The following is a 16,813-nucleotide window of genomic DNA, read 5'->3' on the forward strand; positions in this document are numbered from 1 at the left end:
TATCTTTTTATTTGTTGTTCTGTGTGAATAAGTTATTCTTTATCTTGAGGTCTAGCATACTTGAACCAATCTTTCTATTATTCAGGTTTAATAAATCCATTGTCAGCTAAAATGAACTGTTTTAGTTTTCATGACATATAATAAAATCTGTGCTTCTTACAATATTTTTCTGTTATAACAATATCATTTCTTTTGTGGCCTTAAATAAAATGCTATGTGCATATATAAGATAACACTCATCTGGCATCAAGTGAACCATTAGTGACTATGCTGTCCAGCAATGATAAAGTACACTGCAGGACAGAAAATACATTTGGGGGGGGAAACCTTACACACAGGAGTTATTTGTGATCCGTGATGAATATGCTATGCAGTCACAAGAAAAAACATGTTTTTCACTGTTCTTTGAAGTTTTGACAGAGTACTCTCTGGTCTACTCCTCGATTCTTTCTTTTTGGTGCAGCATGGGTTTCAGATCCCATTGGGACAATACCTTTATCATTCTTCATCTTTATTATTCAGGTAGATGTGGGTAATGCAAATGACGTGACATGTATTCATAAATGCCTTACCATTCCATGGTCTGACTCTTGGAACTAAATGCAGATTTGGAAATTTTGAACTGAGTGTAGTAGTGTGTAACTTATAATGCCAGTAATGGAGAGACAGAGGCCTAGTGGGTTTCTATGAATTCAAAGCCAACCTGATCTGAAAGAGTTCCAGTCAGGGCAACCAAGGTTGCATAGGAAGCTCCTTCTGAGAGAGAGAGAGAGAGAGAGAGAGAGAGAGAGAGAGAGAGAGAGAGAGAGAGAGAGAGAGAGAGAGAGTTTTATATAGTATAGTATTTTGCTGCTTTTAAATCTTTAATTATAGTTAGATAATGAATCAAGACTGAGCCTGAATGGAATCGATAATGCCCTCTGCACTGTGTGATAGTCCCATAGCTTGGTCTCTCAGTAAGGTTTCTAACAGTGAGAGCAGAACCTCTCCCTGATGCTTAGCTGACTTTTGGTAACCGGTTCCCCGTGCTGAATTACCTGGACAGAAGGAGAGGAGTTTGGTCCTGCCCCAACTTGATGTGCCATGCTTTGTGCAAGCTCATAGGAGGTCTATCCCTTTCTGAACTGAGACGGAAGAGGAGCATATGGGAAGGAATTATGTGGGAAAGTGGAAGGAATGGGAGAAGAGGGAGGGAAAACTGGTTGGTATGTAAAATAAATGGAAAAATATGTTAGTTAAATAAAATTAAAAAGAAAAAAAGAACATGGAAGAAGAAACCTTTTACTCTTTGCCTGCTTGCTCTTGCTGGCAAGTTTATTCCTTCACTGATATTAGAGCCTATTTCTTTGGGATTCTGGTATATACTGAAGACCAACTGATACATCTAGCCTTGTGAATGGAACAATTACTGGATTCTTGGACCTTCCATTAAAGACATCTATTGTACTAGCTGGACTGTTGAGCACAGCCTGTAAGAAGACATTTTTAAAAATTCAATATATATGTAAATACATACACACACACACACACACATTCCACAAGTTCTGTTTCCTTAGAGAACCTTGACTAATATACAGAGAATTTATTTATATAAAAAAAATTATAGCTAGCTAAGTGGAGCTTTCTTTCTTTAAAATGTAATAGAATTGTCATATAAATTTTGAGAAAAAGTATATCCCAATACTTAAATTTTAGAACTAAAACATAAATGAGATTTGGAATGGGATTTACTTTTATTATTGACTATAGGTTTAATTGCAAGTAAACAATTACTAAATTTTCGATGAATAAGCCTTTAATTAACAACATTTTTTATTTCTTCCAAGGATCCTTCCCAGCAATTGGCATGGAAGCCTTCTGCCCCAGCTTCCTGAGAGCTGGGTTTCTAAACAGCATCCAGGCCCCACATCCAGTGACAGCGGGAGGATCTCTGCCCCCCAGGATTCCTGCTGGTAGGTATCCCAAGTACACTCCTCCACCACCGTAGTGAGCAATAGAACTCTCCTCACAGCTTAGAGAGAAATAATGCAAACTGAATACTTCTCAAAGGCATGGGGAATAAATGCCAGTGGCTCTTTGCAATGCAGGAAGAACTTCTGTGACACCTAGTGCTGTGAAATAGAATCAAAACGGGGTAAATAGATTTGCACCCCAAGTGCCCACTTAGCATACAGTTTGCATAAGCAAGAACTAAAGTGACCTTGCTGCTTGGAATGGACCACAAAAGAGAACTGAAAACTCAGTATGCTGACAGAAAGAGGGATTGGACAAGTCTATGGAGATCTAATTAAAGTTCCATTCCACTAAAGGAAAATGATTTGAAGAAAAGCCAGAAACTAAAAAAAATTGGAAGAAAAAATTGAGATTAAAATTCAAACCAGGCTTGGTGATGCACGCCTGTAATTTCAGCACTTGGGAGACAGAGGGAAGTGGATCTCTATGAGTTCAAGGTCAGCCTGGTCTACAAAGTAAGTTCTAGGACAGCCAGGGCTGTTACATAGAAAAAGACTGTCTTTAAATACCAAAAAAAAAAAAAAGGAAAGAAAAAGAAACTGAAATTCAGTCCTCTCTAAAAATAGTAAGCTGACAAAAAATATGAAATAAGATATAGCATATCTCACATTCTAAACCTCAATTTCAGAATTTAGTAAAAATTTTCATGAGATATTCATGCATCACTAACCATAAATCCTTTCTTTCTATCATTCAATGAAGTCTAGAGCTGTCATCCTTCACCATAGCCAATGATGCAGACCTACTTTGCACTTATGTGAATGTTGATTCAACTTTTAACATCAAAATTCTTGTGTGTTTATCATTACTAATAGCAATGGTATAAATTATGCTAATGTTGTAGGTGTTTTCCAGGGGATAGTAGAGGATAATGGAGCATATGGTACGGCTGGGAATTCTAAATTTTAAAAAGTTCCAAGATATACATTTGTTTGGTTTTCTTAATGCCAACTGTTCATGTAATTATTCTGATATTTTCCTCTTGCCATCTAATTAATCTTGATATATAAAAATCAGCTAGCAGTTAATAGGCTTTGATGTCATTTTCTTTATTGTTGCCAGGTGATGCTGTGCCTAGAGACTTTATGACTGACAGTATTTCCTACGAACCAAAGTGATGCAAGTTAAAGGACTAGTAATTCTGATGGTGCTCTACCCCTTATGTCCTGAGAAATAGAACAGCGAGGATGATATGGGGAAATTTTACTGTCATTGCCAAGGACAAGGGGGAAAAGTCCTACATCAATTAAACTATATTCATAACTAATGACTGGTAACAGAAAAATTACAATTCTCACCTCAAATAGAATGAGAAATAGTTTAATATGGAAAGAACTCTGAGTGACCTTGACCCAGGACTGCATATTTAAGTTGCCCAAAAACCATGTTCCAACAAGGATGGTGATGAAATAGTTTCTTTTTTTTTTTTTTTTTTTTTTTGGTTTTTCGAGACAGGGTTTCTCTATGGTTTTGGAGCCTGTCCTGGAACTAGCTCTTGTAGACCAGGCTGGTCTCGAACTCACAGAGATCCGCCTGCCTCTGCCTCCCAAGTGCTGGGATTAAAGGCGTGCGCCACCACCGCCCGGCACGAAATAGTTTCTTTTAAGATTGATTTTATGTATATATATACACACATATATCAGCGCACCTCAGGAGTGCCTGCTGCACAAAGAGGGTTGTGAATGCCATGTGGATACTTCAAGAACAGCAAGTGTTTTTAAACTCTAAGCCATTTCTCCAGCCCCCTCCTGAAAGTTTTTAGTCACAAAACAAAGAAAGTTCTCAATCAAGACACTTTTTAAATGCATCAGTGGAAACATTGAGCAGGCAGCTAGAGTAAAGTGGAAACTGCCATAGGCCTCCCATGTTATCTAATGGTGTTCTTGGGTTTTAGGTTGGTAGAAGGTAAGGATCTGTTTTCTCTCCCATAGTTCATTCACAACATGGACAATAAAGAGTCATTGGCTAAGATAACTCAAGGTATTTAATTTCAACTTCCAACATCCATCTTCTCTAAAGTTATAATGAGTCAATCAGCTTTGTAAATTGTTCAGTGTATGTGTGGTTTCTCTGTGGACTATTTTTAAAATGAAGCTTTAGTTTATATAACTAATATATCACAGGTTAGAGTGAGTAGATAAACACAATTAGTAGTTTAGTGGTTTAGTCCTTAACATTAGTGGAAATCTGGTAAGTTTAGATATATCTGACAAAAATGACATTATGAAGTTTAACAATGATCTGAATTATTCAGCATTACTAGCAAAAAAATTGAAATAGCTCTTGTCATTTAGCCATTGGGAATGACAGAAGGAAGATGATCTTTCTACAACATAAACACAAAAACTCGCTTCCAGAGCAGAATCTGAGAGCCCCCAGTGCTCTATTCTTCTAGGCTTTAAGCCAAATTTGCCTCCAGCTTTCTTAGGAGAAAAAAAAACTCCCCTCCGTTTTCATGACTTACATACAAATCAGGTGAAGCAAAATTGCTGCATGAAACATTTATAGATCTCAACTTGTTCCTGTTCCTTCAAACTGAAATTAACTCCGCTCACTTTTCCTGACTCATAACCCTCTCATAAATGATCCCTGTACATTTTCTTACCTTACAGCTAAGAGTGCCGCATTTTCAGAGGTGATTTGTATTTTCTCTCATTCCACTCTGGCTAATTTCCTTCATAGTCTTGAGTTAAGAGGAATATTGCAGTCATCACGTGAAGAATTTTTTGTTCCATACATTTAATACTTTGAAGTATTCCCCTGTCATGTAATATCTAAATAGATGTTCCTTCAGGGTTAGAATACCAAACCAAGGACAGGAAGCAATAGCTACCGGGACACTCCCAGAACCAGCTGAAGTGTAATGCCTGTTGGGTATCTACTAAGTGATTATATACCACATAACTTGTCATTCTCTCAACACATTTCCCATGCCAGTGAAGAATTAGCAGACCTGTTCTAGGACTGATGCTAATTAGTTCCTGTTAATCATATTTAAATGAGACGCGCAGCTATGTTTTATGTAGAAGGATTGTACTGATCTTTTGTTTTGCATCACATCCTGCTGTGAAGTGGCAATATTTCTACTGCGGCATTTACTTGTAACACAGAACTTCAATCATAGGACAATCACTAGATCACGAGAACCAGAAAATAGACAAGCTTGTCATTATTTGTGTAAAAACCGTCAATCATTTGTGAATTTCTTATTTCGAGAAAGGTCATTTGAAAGGTTTGTTTTTCTGAGTCCACTGGGATATTTTGACTAATGTTCAATAGCATGTGGTAGTGAGTAGGACTTTTAAATGCTTAAGTTCAGAAAACCAAATGGGCACTGGAAATCTCCCTAATATTTCCTCTGTGAGTAGTCTTAGCAGCAGATGCTACACCAGAGCATCTCGGTCTGTCTGAACCATAAGAACGACTCTTTTCCTCATTTGCCTTTGAGAGTCTCTTCACTGTGTGACATGTTCGAGAAAATGGCCAACTTTCTTAGACTCTTTCTTTGCCTACCTGGAACTGGAAAACAGTGTAAATGTGAACACACAGTGATTCCAAAACCAGATGTGTGGCTTCTAGGCATATAGTTAGTGATATTTAATATCACTTTGTTTGTTTTCAGAGAAAGAAATTTTAATCATTCTTAAATTCAAAGATGCAAACCTTTCTATGTCTGCACTCCTGCCCTTGGCTAGCCACAGTAGCAACAGGGTTCACAGCTCAACTTTGTATAAGTCGCTAACCTTCCAACACTGTCATTTTCACAACAAAGGATACACGGTGCTGAATAAATATTACAATTTCTCCACAGCCTATTTAACAAATATCATGATTTTCCTTTCTCTGATTCATGTGAAATACTGTCTGATATGGAGCTAGGGAAATATTGTATGTATTATTATTCAGTCTAAAGTATATAGTTTAGGTGTTAAAATTAGACTAGATGAGTTTGAAGTAGCAAAAGTCTCATGCCTTGTGATGCTGATATTCTTAGCTCTGGACCTGTACATAGGATGCAGAAAAGAAATAGCATGAATGATTATGACTAGGTGGCAGGTTTGGATGGAGTAAACAATATGTTAAGGAAATCTAACAGTTTGTTTGAACTCACCACACCATGGGAAATCAACAGTGGAAAAGTATACATTAAATTTTAAAGGTGAACAAACAACAGTTCAGAATAATCAAATTAAAACATTTGGTCTCCATATTTTCAGGCATGCTAAAGAGGGTGGGAAATGACTTTGATCTGAAACATTCCAAACCCAACCACTTACACAACTACTACTGAACCAACACCTACTAGAAATTATTTTCCTGATGATGATAATTATTAATTTAATTTTCCAAAGTGCATACAGAAATTACCTCAATAGAATATCATTGTACTTAGTAGAAAAACTCCTTACAGGATATAATTTATATGTAGGAGATCCCCAGGATGAAAAACTCCTATTATTCAATTGAGGTGTGTATCTGCTATATATTTTGCAGTTGTAAATATTGCCAATTAGCCAGGTTGAATTATGGTTGAATGTGTCAGTGTGCCTGCTTAGATCAAGAGATGAAGGGGACTGTAAAAGCAAAGTACAAAAAATTCCAAATAAGCCACTCAAATGTACTATAGTAAAAAGATACCCCTTTTTCTGTAGCACGAAGTTCTAGTTTTTTCCATCCTTGCTCTCTTCATGACTTCGACCCTATACCCACTTCAGTCCCTTCTCGAAAGTTGTTTATCACTCTTTTCTAAAGAACTCTCCTTCCCTAAAGTTTTTACAGCTTCACGTTTCAAAAGAAAAGCCAGAAGAATGGTATCAAAGAAGGGAAACAAAGACTCAGGAAGAGCAAAGCAGGCAAGCATGATTACTGCCACCTCTGGTGAGAGAAGCACTGAGGAACAGGGTCGCACAAAGAATGAGAGTATACCCAAGCAACCAAAGTCTGAGGAAGTCAACATCTGGGACTGCAGTGCTAAACTTTTAAAAGAAAATGCCCCCTTTAGAATACTTGCAACATGGGTAGCACTAGGTAAAATATTTGCAACATTGGTAGTTTTAGGTAAGATATTTGTAAGTAGCATTGGTAGTTCTAGGTAAAATATTTGTAACATTGGTAGTTCTAGGTAAAATATTTGCAATATTGTAAGTTCTAGGTAAAATATTTGCAACATTGGAAGTTTTAGGTAAGATATTTGCCTTGGTAGTGCTAAGTTTGAGAGTTATTTTTAAACACCCATTTAGGATGTATTTTATAACCAATCAAAAACCAGATCAAGATCCAGATTTTATTTAGTTAGCTTGATTATTATTCAAACTCAGTGGGCTTAAAAGAGCAGGCACATGCTTTGGTTCTTGGATTTACCTAAGAAAAAGTACTTCAAAGGTAAAGAAACGATTTAAAATTAAGGAAGACAAGTTCAAAATAGCATTTGGAATTTTAAAAAGTCAGAATAGAAACATATATTGAATTACAGATGTTATTAAAACCTGCAAATCTTACGCTTGAGAAACTTGAATATGGGTTATGAAATGAAAGAATCCTCTGGACAAGTCACATGATCCAGTGAGACAAGACACAGATTCAGATTCCTCACAGTTGTACTTTGGTTCTTTTCTTTATTTTATTATTTTTTTTGTGGGGAGGGGTAAGAGTCATCTTTTGTAGCAAAACTGAAAACATGGCAGTTCTTTAGCCATGCCTAACACCAAAAGTTAGCAGACTATAGACTTTTTTCCCTAAGAAGATGGGCATGCATCCTGTAAGTTTCAGGGTGTCGCTGAACAGCGATACTCAGAAAAGGGAGCATGTGTCTAGTTCTGCTTTCAAATTCCTGCTCAGAGTGAGAAGTGAGCACTGTCACCATTATATAGACTGATGGCACCTTAAAAAGGAAGAAAGCAACTGCGCAGTACATTTGATAGCAAACTCTTGAACATGCTCTGAGCTTTTTTCTTATCTGCCAGAAAGACATGAAAAATCTTAAAAGAGCCTTTAAATAAATCTCTCTTCCATTTATATGTGTCTATTCACAATCTTTAAAAAGCGTTAGCCTTTGACCTTGGCTAAGCCTTCTTATTAACATAAAAGCTTCTTTTTATCTTACTATCATTTGAATAAGTTTGAATCTTAAAAATATAAATCTTAAATAACTACTTAAAGTCTCACTAAAAACATACCCAGCACCTAGAGATCTTGTTTATTATTCGAGATTAAATGCCATTTATTTTAGTTCTTTTTAAAGATGTGCTCAATTCTTTTGAAGGATTTGTCAAAAAAAAAAAAACAATCATTTTTCTTCATACAAAGAAAATTCTAAACAGCCTTACACTGTTTGCTAATTTAGCTGAGTCTCCATGTGAATCAGCGTTTAATCTTGGCATTGAGTGGGGTTATTTTGTGGGTATGTTTTCTCCCTAATTAGGAACACCAAAGGGTCCTGGCTGCTCCAGTACCTCTTTGCCTCTAGAGAGCCGTTCCCTCAGGCTGGAATGCATGCCCTGTTGGGCAGCTGGGCCACTTAAGAACATGAGTAAGAGAGACACCAGCTCTGGAACAAATACATCGCCATTCAGCACTCAATCTTTGGCTTAGTAGGGCAAAGCACAGTGGAAACCACACTCTGACACAATGTGGGCTTTTCATGGTTCTTTTCACAGGCGGCTTGCAGAGAGTGCACTTAGCTAAACTGAACTTCAAGAAAGAAAACTTAAACATCTTGTAAAACTTGCAGCAAAGGTTCAGATATAAATAGTAACTTCTCAGGGTGAGAAGATTGTGTATAATAAATTTAGCAATTGTCTCCTTATTAGAATTAAAAGTTCATTTCATTCTAATTGTCTGTGTAGATGGTGCAAGTAGGGATCTGAGTCTGTTCGGGACTTGCCAAAGTGTCCCAGGATCTTGTTGAAAAATCCAGTTTCTTATGTCAAAGGGCAATGAGGGGAAGAAGAAGCATAGGGCTAGCTAGAAATGAAAGAAAGAAAAGAAAGAAAGAAAGAAAGAAAGAAAGAAAGAAAGAAAGAAAGAAAGAAAGAAAGAAAGAAAAAGACACTATTCAGGATAAGAGTGAGCTAGAAAATTGAGGGAAGAGTGTGCAGGAACTATACTGCCACTTATTTTTTTAAAGATTTATTTATTTATTATATATACAATATTCTTCAGTATGGCAATAGGATGGGGCCATTTCAGGCTCCCTCTCCTCAGCTGCCAAAGGAACTAGCTAGGGACATCTCCTTGGACACCTGGGAACCCCTCTAGAGTCAAGTCTCTTGCCAACCCTAAAATGGATCCCTTAATTAAGTTATATACTTCCCTGCTTCCATATCTACGCTTCCTTTATCCCAACCCTCCCATTCCCCCAAGCTCTCCCCATCCTCCCCTTCTGACTTTTCTCTCCCCATCTTCCCTCACTCCCACCCCACTCCCACCCCCAAGTTCCCAATTTTTGTCTAGCAATCTTGTCTACTTCCAATATCCAGGAGGATAACTATATGTTTTTCTTTGGGTTCACCTTCTTATTTAGCTTCTCTAGGATCACAAATTTTAGGCTCAATGTCCTTTATTTATGGCTAGAATCCACTTATGAGTGAGTATATACCATATTCATCTTTTTGGGTCTGGGTTACCTCACTCAAGATAGTGTTTTCTATTTCTATCCATTTGCATGCAAAATTCAAGATATCATTGTTTTTTACCACTGAATAGTACTCTAATGCGTATATATTCCACATTTTCTTTATCCATTCTTCCATTGAGGGATATGTAGGTTGTTTCCAGGTTCTGGTTATTACAAATAATGCTGCTATGAACATAGTTGAACAAATGCTTTTGTAGTATGATAGGCCATCTCTTGGTTAATTCCCAAGAGTGGTATTGCTAGATCCTGGGGTAGGTTGATCCCGAATTTCCTGAGAAACCGCCACACTGATTTCCAAAATGGTTGCATATATCCCTGTGGGCCAGAAGAGGACACCAGATCTCATTACAGATGGTTATGAGCCACCATATGGTAGCTGGGAATTGAACTCAGGACCTCTGGAAGAAGTTCTTATCCTCTGAGCCATCTCACCAGCACCATTTATAGGTCATCCACAGAGCACCCTAAACACAAAGACAGCCAACAATTAGAAATTAGGGGATTGTACTAAACAAAGCACTCTCAAAAGAGGAAACAGAAATGGTCAAGAATGTTCAGCATCCTTAGCCATCAGGGAAATGCAATCTAAAACTGCCTTAAGATTTGATCTTACCCAACAGAATAGCTAAGAGCAATAAAACAAATAACAACAAGTGATGATGTAGATGTGGGACACTTATTAATTATTGGTGAGCATACAAACTGGTGAAGCCACTGTGGATATCAGTGTAGAGGCATCTCAAAAATCTAAAATCTACCACATGGTACAGCAATACCACTCCTAGAAATATCACAAAGGATTGTATATCCTAGTACAGAGATATGCTTTGCCATCTATGCTCAGTTTTGGTCAATGTACAGTAGCCAGAAAAAGAAAACAATGGATATTCCTACCAACTGATGAACAGATAATGAAATATGACTCATAGGTACAAGAGAATAGTATTTGACTGGTGTAGGATGTTCTTATGTCTATGTGTTTCTTTCATTGGTTGAATAAAGAAACTGCCTTGGCCCTTTGATAGGGCAGCACTTAGGTAGGTGGGGAGAGAGAACTGAATACTGGGAGAAAGAAAGAGAGGAGAGAGAGAGAGAGAGAGAGAGGGGGGGGGGGGGGGCCAGAATCTCCAGCCTGAGACAGATGTAGGTTAGAATCTTGCTGGTAAGCCATGACCTTGTGGTGAACACAGATTTAATAGAAATGGGTTAAATCAAGATGTGAGAGTTAGCCAAAAAGAGACCAGAGATAATGGGCCAGGCAATGATTTAATTAATACAATTTCTGTGTGATTATTTCTGGTGTAAGCTAGCAGGGTGGCCGGGAACAAAAGCAGGCCCACTCTCTCCTCCTTCAACATCCAACTGAAAAGAAATAATGAAACTCATAAGTAAGGCAAAGACACACAGATCCAGAACAACAAATTTCATGTATTTATTCTCTTGTATATGAATTTTAGCTTTGAATCTTTAAATAAATGTGTTTAAATTAAAGTATTAATAGAAGGCAAGAAGTTCATAAATCATTACAGTTGTGGAAATTTCAAGGAAATAAAGAATGCACGTAGTGTGAAGTGGGGATGGATAAAGACACAGGAGGGTTCGGGTGGATAGTGGGAGGGCAGGCAGGGTGGAAGATGGACTATGGAGTATGGAGAAGGATCACTGACACTGAATGTTAATTTCAGGGTAGTTTTCTTTGTTCTTCCATACCAGGATATACCGAATATATAGAACAGACTTTTGTTTTTTATTTCAAATTTACTGGTGATTTTTTTTCTGGTTGGGAATAATACAGAAAACTGGATAACTATGTATCTTACCATTTACAGAACCAAAAGACAGTTTGGAAGTCACAACATTTTTATGGTCACTGGGAATTGCAGAGCTTTCTGCTATGTTTTTCTGGACTCTCAAAAGATTCAGGATGGGACAGTACCTCCAGTACCCTCCCACAGAAGAGCTGAAAAATTTTTTTACGTTACCACTCTCGAATGATATATGCCCCTTTACAAGTGAAATTACAAGTGTGAAACTTTTGTCTGTTTACGTTCCTTATGTGAATTTGAGGGAAATTACTTTTAAAAATGCAATGCATAATTGAGTATTAAAATCGTTATCGTAAACTTATCACAAATTATTATCATAAATGGGATGTAGGAGAGGAAAAAAGTGTAAGGCTTTTCCAGCTGTTCTCCTTATGACCTACTTGCTGCTGTTCATATGTAAGTTGGCTATACAATGTGTCTGTATTCACACATTGTCACTGAAGCATATAATCTGTAATTCCTTTCCTGAATGTTTCAGTAGAAGGACATAAAAATTTAGTGTGACTTTTTATGCTATGACTAATGGAGATTCCACTGTCGTTTCGAGATTCATGCACAAAGACAAGAAGTTGGGCTCTGAAAGTTGTTGCTTCAAGTCCTGGCTATGCTACTTAAACTGTTAAACTAGGGATGGCAATGCCATGAGGATGAAATTAGTAAATAAACATACAGCAATTATTGATTTACATGTAGCATTTATTTATAAATTATTTATGTAAAATGTTTGTTTGTTTGTTTTTACCTAAATAAGGCCTAGAGATTTTTGTTTGTTTGTTTGCCAGTAAAATGCTTCACTTGAAAGCCTGAGTAACTCATTATGGATTCCTAAAACCCATATTAAAAGACAGGCATGGATGGGGCTAGAGAGATAGCTCAGAGGTTAAGAGCACATGCTGGTCATGCAGAGGACTGGAATTAAGTTCCCAGCAGGAATATTGAGTGACACTCACAATTGCCCTTAGCTCCCAGGGATCTGAGGCCCTCTTCTGGCCTCTGTAGGCACCAACATGAATGTACACACATGTGCACACACACAGACATACACACACAGAAACGCACACACACAGTACACATGAGCACATGCACACAAGTAAAAATAAATGAACCTTTACCAAGAAAAAATGCACTTAGTATAAGCCTGTAATTCACAGTGAGTCAGAGATGGGAGGATACCATGATGCTCTCAGACAGCCTAACCAACTAGTGAGCACCAGGTTTAGTGAAAGATCCTGTCCTCCACCCCACAGAGGAAGGTGGAGGGCAGCTTAGAAAGATACCTGACATCAACCTCTGTCCTCTACATGCATGGGCACACATGTTCATGTATGCCCACATACACATGCATACACAACCATAGAAATACACAAGAAAACATTGGAAAGCAATAAATAAAACATATTTTCAAGGCTTGCTTTCAATTTTATTTACTTTAGTAAATATGTATAATTCAAACTCATGAAAACTAGTCTTAAAGTAGAGAAGGAAAAGTTCTGGAAAGTCTGAAAGGAGGTGGAATTAATATAAACACTATATACACATATGAAACTCTCAAACACTAATAAAAAACAAAAATATAGAGATGAATGAATGGCTCAGTGGTGAAAAACATGGAATGCTCTTCTAGGGGCTGAGCGTTCATTTCCCAGCACCCATGTCAGTCAACTCATAGCTGCCTGTAATGCAAGCTACAAGGGCTTAGATTGTGTGGCCTCAAATATAATCTGCACACTCATATACACACATGCTATAGACATACACACACTTTTAAAAATTAAATAGTAATTCTTAAAATGTTCAAAGACAAAAAGCCTATGCTCTTCAAATTATGTAAGGCAGTTCACGCACTCCACTTACTGTAGTGACAGGCAGTACAACATTAGGCAACATTTTTTGACAAGAAGAATTCTTTTGCCTGTGTGATAATTTCTAGTAGAAAGAAGAATATTACAGAATAATAATAACAGGAGCTCGTTGATACTGATGGCATATCTCGGCTCTCTGGAACTGCAGGAAAATGCAAGTTGGCTGAGGTTTTTGTCGTTGTTTAATTTCTTGGCTGATTATTTTTTAGCTTCACACTATTAATTTCCTCTTAAGTAAATTCATACTAAGAACTGTTTCTGCTTTTAAAAATGTAGATCATTCTTCCTCATTTCTACTTAGCTGTTTCTATAATTGGCTGCAGTGGTTTATTCTTTAACATATCAGAAAGAGCATTGGGATCACCTCTAAATGTTAAAAGTAGGAAATGAGGAGAAACATGGATCAAATTTCAGTCGGTTATTAGTAACCAAGACTGTTGTTATACACATGGGCCTGTCAACAGTGTCCAGAAGGCACACACAGATAGTGAAAGAAAAGGAAACTTTCTGGAAGAAACCATTTTTCAAAAATGATTGTAGTCTGATATTTAAGTCAAAAAATAGCCACCTCATGAGAAACCATTTTGTTTATTTAAAAACATATGAACCTGTTGATTTCAGCTATATAGAATTTTGGGGACTCTTTGAGCCTACCAGGAGAGCTCCTAAACATACTGTCCTCAGTCATTTTCACTTAAAAAAGACTTGAATCTTCTCTCTCGCTTTCGTGATCAAATTACTGACATAGCAACTTAAGAGGGAGAGGCTTAATTCTCACTGACTATCCAGAGGATAGAGTCCATTATAAAAGCTAAGACATGGTTACCTGTGAGCGACTACTCACATCTCGGAGGACCAGAAAACAAAAAATTTGCTTGGGCACAGATTTCTTTCGCCTTGTATTGTTTTTGTTCATCCTAGCACCTCATCTCAAGGGGTGGTGCTGTCCACATTTAAGGCAGGTCTTTCTTATACACCCAAGAGACGCGCATGAAGGTAGGTCTCACTAATGCCCTGAGTGTTTTTTAGTTCAACTAAGATGGCAATCAAAACTGACCACAACAATTCCACTGCCTTTCAAATTGACACCCCAGAACATCTCTATAAGCTGCAACAGTCCTCCTTCAGCTCCCATGTATTTCCTGATACAACACACATTTGATCTAACTCTAAGACTCTCTTTAAATGCTAGTGAGGATATGGGGAAAGGGAATCTTTATAATGTTGTTAGGATTAAATTAGTCTAGACACTATGGAAATTAGTATAGATATTCCTCAAAAACTAAAAATAGAAGTAGCATCTGCCTGAAGTATACCACTTAAGGGTTTATACCCAAAGAATCTAAGGCAACTTACTACGGAGAAAGCTCCATATCTCTATTGCAGCAGCTAAGTCGTGAAATCAGCCTTGATGTTGGTCAACAGACAAATGAAGAAAATGTGGTTCATACACACAAAAGTTTCTTCCAACATAACAAAGAATGAAATTATGTTATATGCTAGAAAATAAATGCAATTGAAGATCATCACAGTAAGCAAAATAAGTCAGATATAGAAAAACCAGCACACATTTTTCTCTCCTTTTTGGATCTTAGAAATATTTTTTATTTGAACATACATGTTTATTGATCATCTTTTTATGATAGAGATCAAATACTACCGACATTGATATCTTTCAACAGATGAGTGCATAAGGAAGGTGTGGTGAAAATGCAAATACACACATGGTCAGCTGTAAAATAAGTCAGGAAATTTGCAGAAAATGGGTGAACTTAGAATTTATACATTTGAGTAAGATCACTCAGAATCAGAAGAAAAAAAATGGAAACATTCTCCTTCATATGCAAACTCTAGTCTACAGTATATGTATGTATGATTGTGCATTAAAAATGTGAGTGTGTGTATAGTATAATATTTAGAAAGGAGAGCAAGGAAAGGTAATATTAGGTGATGAAAAAGTATTGAATGTAGGCAAAAGGACACATGAGACATGAGAGGGCCTTAGATTTTGTAAAGACACATAAAACCCAAATGTGTGTGTGTGTGTCTGTGTATGTCTGTGTGAGTAAAATGAAAGAAGAAGGGGGTTAAAGGAAAAGAGAAGACTACTAAAAAAAGAGAAAATAGTGAGGAAGAATAAAAGGGAATAGGAAGGGCGAAAAAGATAAGTGAGAAAATTAATATACTAATAAAAATCTAAATATAAAAACAGGTTACATGCTTCCAATATAGAATAGTATTCAGATATAAAGAAAAAGTTTGATAGCAATGTTTTCTGGGAAAATGGATGAAGTTAGAGTGATATTGAGGAGGGTCAGCCAATGTTAGATAGAAAACTGCATGTCCTCCCTCATGTGTGAAGCTTAGCCTATAAGTTACACATGTATATAAATAAACAAATCCATAGAAAGGAGAACAAAAAAGCATAATAAAAAGACAAAATGCTCACTAAAGAGTTCACTGTACAGGATGTTTTGTGTAAGTCTTTTGAATCCTTTGTCAAGGTTTAGTACACATAAATGCCAAATAAACTTTTAAATGGAAAGTGTACACCGAGAAGCTACTCCCCTATTACGAGTTTTAAACCTGAGTTTTAAAACCTGAGTTTTAAATTATATTTTCAGCAAATGTTTTGATAGGCTATAGTATTTTACAACTACTACTAAATTTAACACATTTTATTCTTTAAACAAGAATTTTAGTAACTCAAATTTATAGAGTATGAAGACCATTAAAAGTACATTTAAAATATCATAATTTTTAATTTATCATAAAAATGAAATCTCTGGAAATACTGATTTACTCTCCAAGAAACTCAAAGTAGCTTGCCAGAAATTTGAAAACACTGAGAAATGTCTTTTTGTTTCACTGTATAATTCTAAATAGTATGTTGATGAATAAATATGCTTTTTAATTTTAATTGAAATAAATTACATCACTTTCCTTTTCTTTTTCTTGCTTTCCCAGGTATCCTCCCTCCAACCCCTCCCCAACTCTCTTTTGCTTTATTATTGTTGCATACACACATATGTATGTATACATATGTATGTAAAATGTGTATATATGTATTTATGTATTGTGTACATATGTGTATGTATAGATATATGTAAGTACAATCATTTTTGTTGTTTGTGTGTATATGATTTTAAAACTAACCACTTTAATACTAAACAACCAAAAAGGTTGTTTCTGAAAAGGTTGGGAAAGGCTACTTCTCCTTCTCCCAGCAGGCTTTAACTGCCTGTAGTTCTTTGTCTAGGGAACACATACTTTTCTTTTAATTAAAAAAAAAGAGCCAAGAAAATTTTGCATAATTCCAATATACAACAACAAATGACTATTCCCATTACAAAAGTCAGGAACTGAGTATAGTTAGGAAAAGTAGGACCAAACAAGGATCAGAGCCTAGCAGAACAAGCAATCAGAGGGCATCAGAGTCTTATGGCGTCAGCTGGTGTCCAGTAGCCCTCAAGATC

At 36.6% G+C, this 16,813-nt stretch overlaps 1 protein-coding gene across 2 annotated transcripts in view; it reads left to right on the top strand.

Annotated features, from left to right (window-relative positions):
• Window positions 1-16,813, top strand: part of Epha6 (EPH receptor A6) — an 879,442-nt gene that overhangs the window by 697,050 nt on the left and 165,579 nt on the right. For both annotated transcript variants that reach the window (XM_057763562.1, XM_057763563.1), the window contains one exon: window positions 1,827-1,952. In XM_057763562.1, the coding sequence (XP_057619545.1) occupies window positions 1,827-1,952 (126 nt within the window). The remainder of the gene's footprint in view (window positions 1-1,826; window positions 1,953-16,813) is intronic.

Source organism: Chionomys nivalis, chromosome 3, assembly GCF_950005125.1.
Source record: "Chionomys nivalis chromosome 3, mChiNiv1.1, whole genome shotgun sequence".
NCBI lineage: Eukaryota > Metazoa > Chordata > Mammalia > Rodentia > Cricetidae > Chionomys > Chionomys nivalis.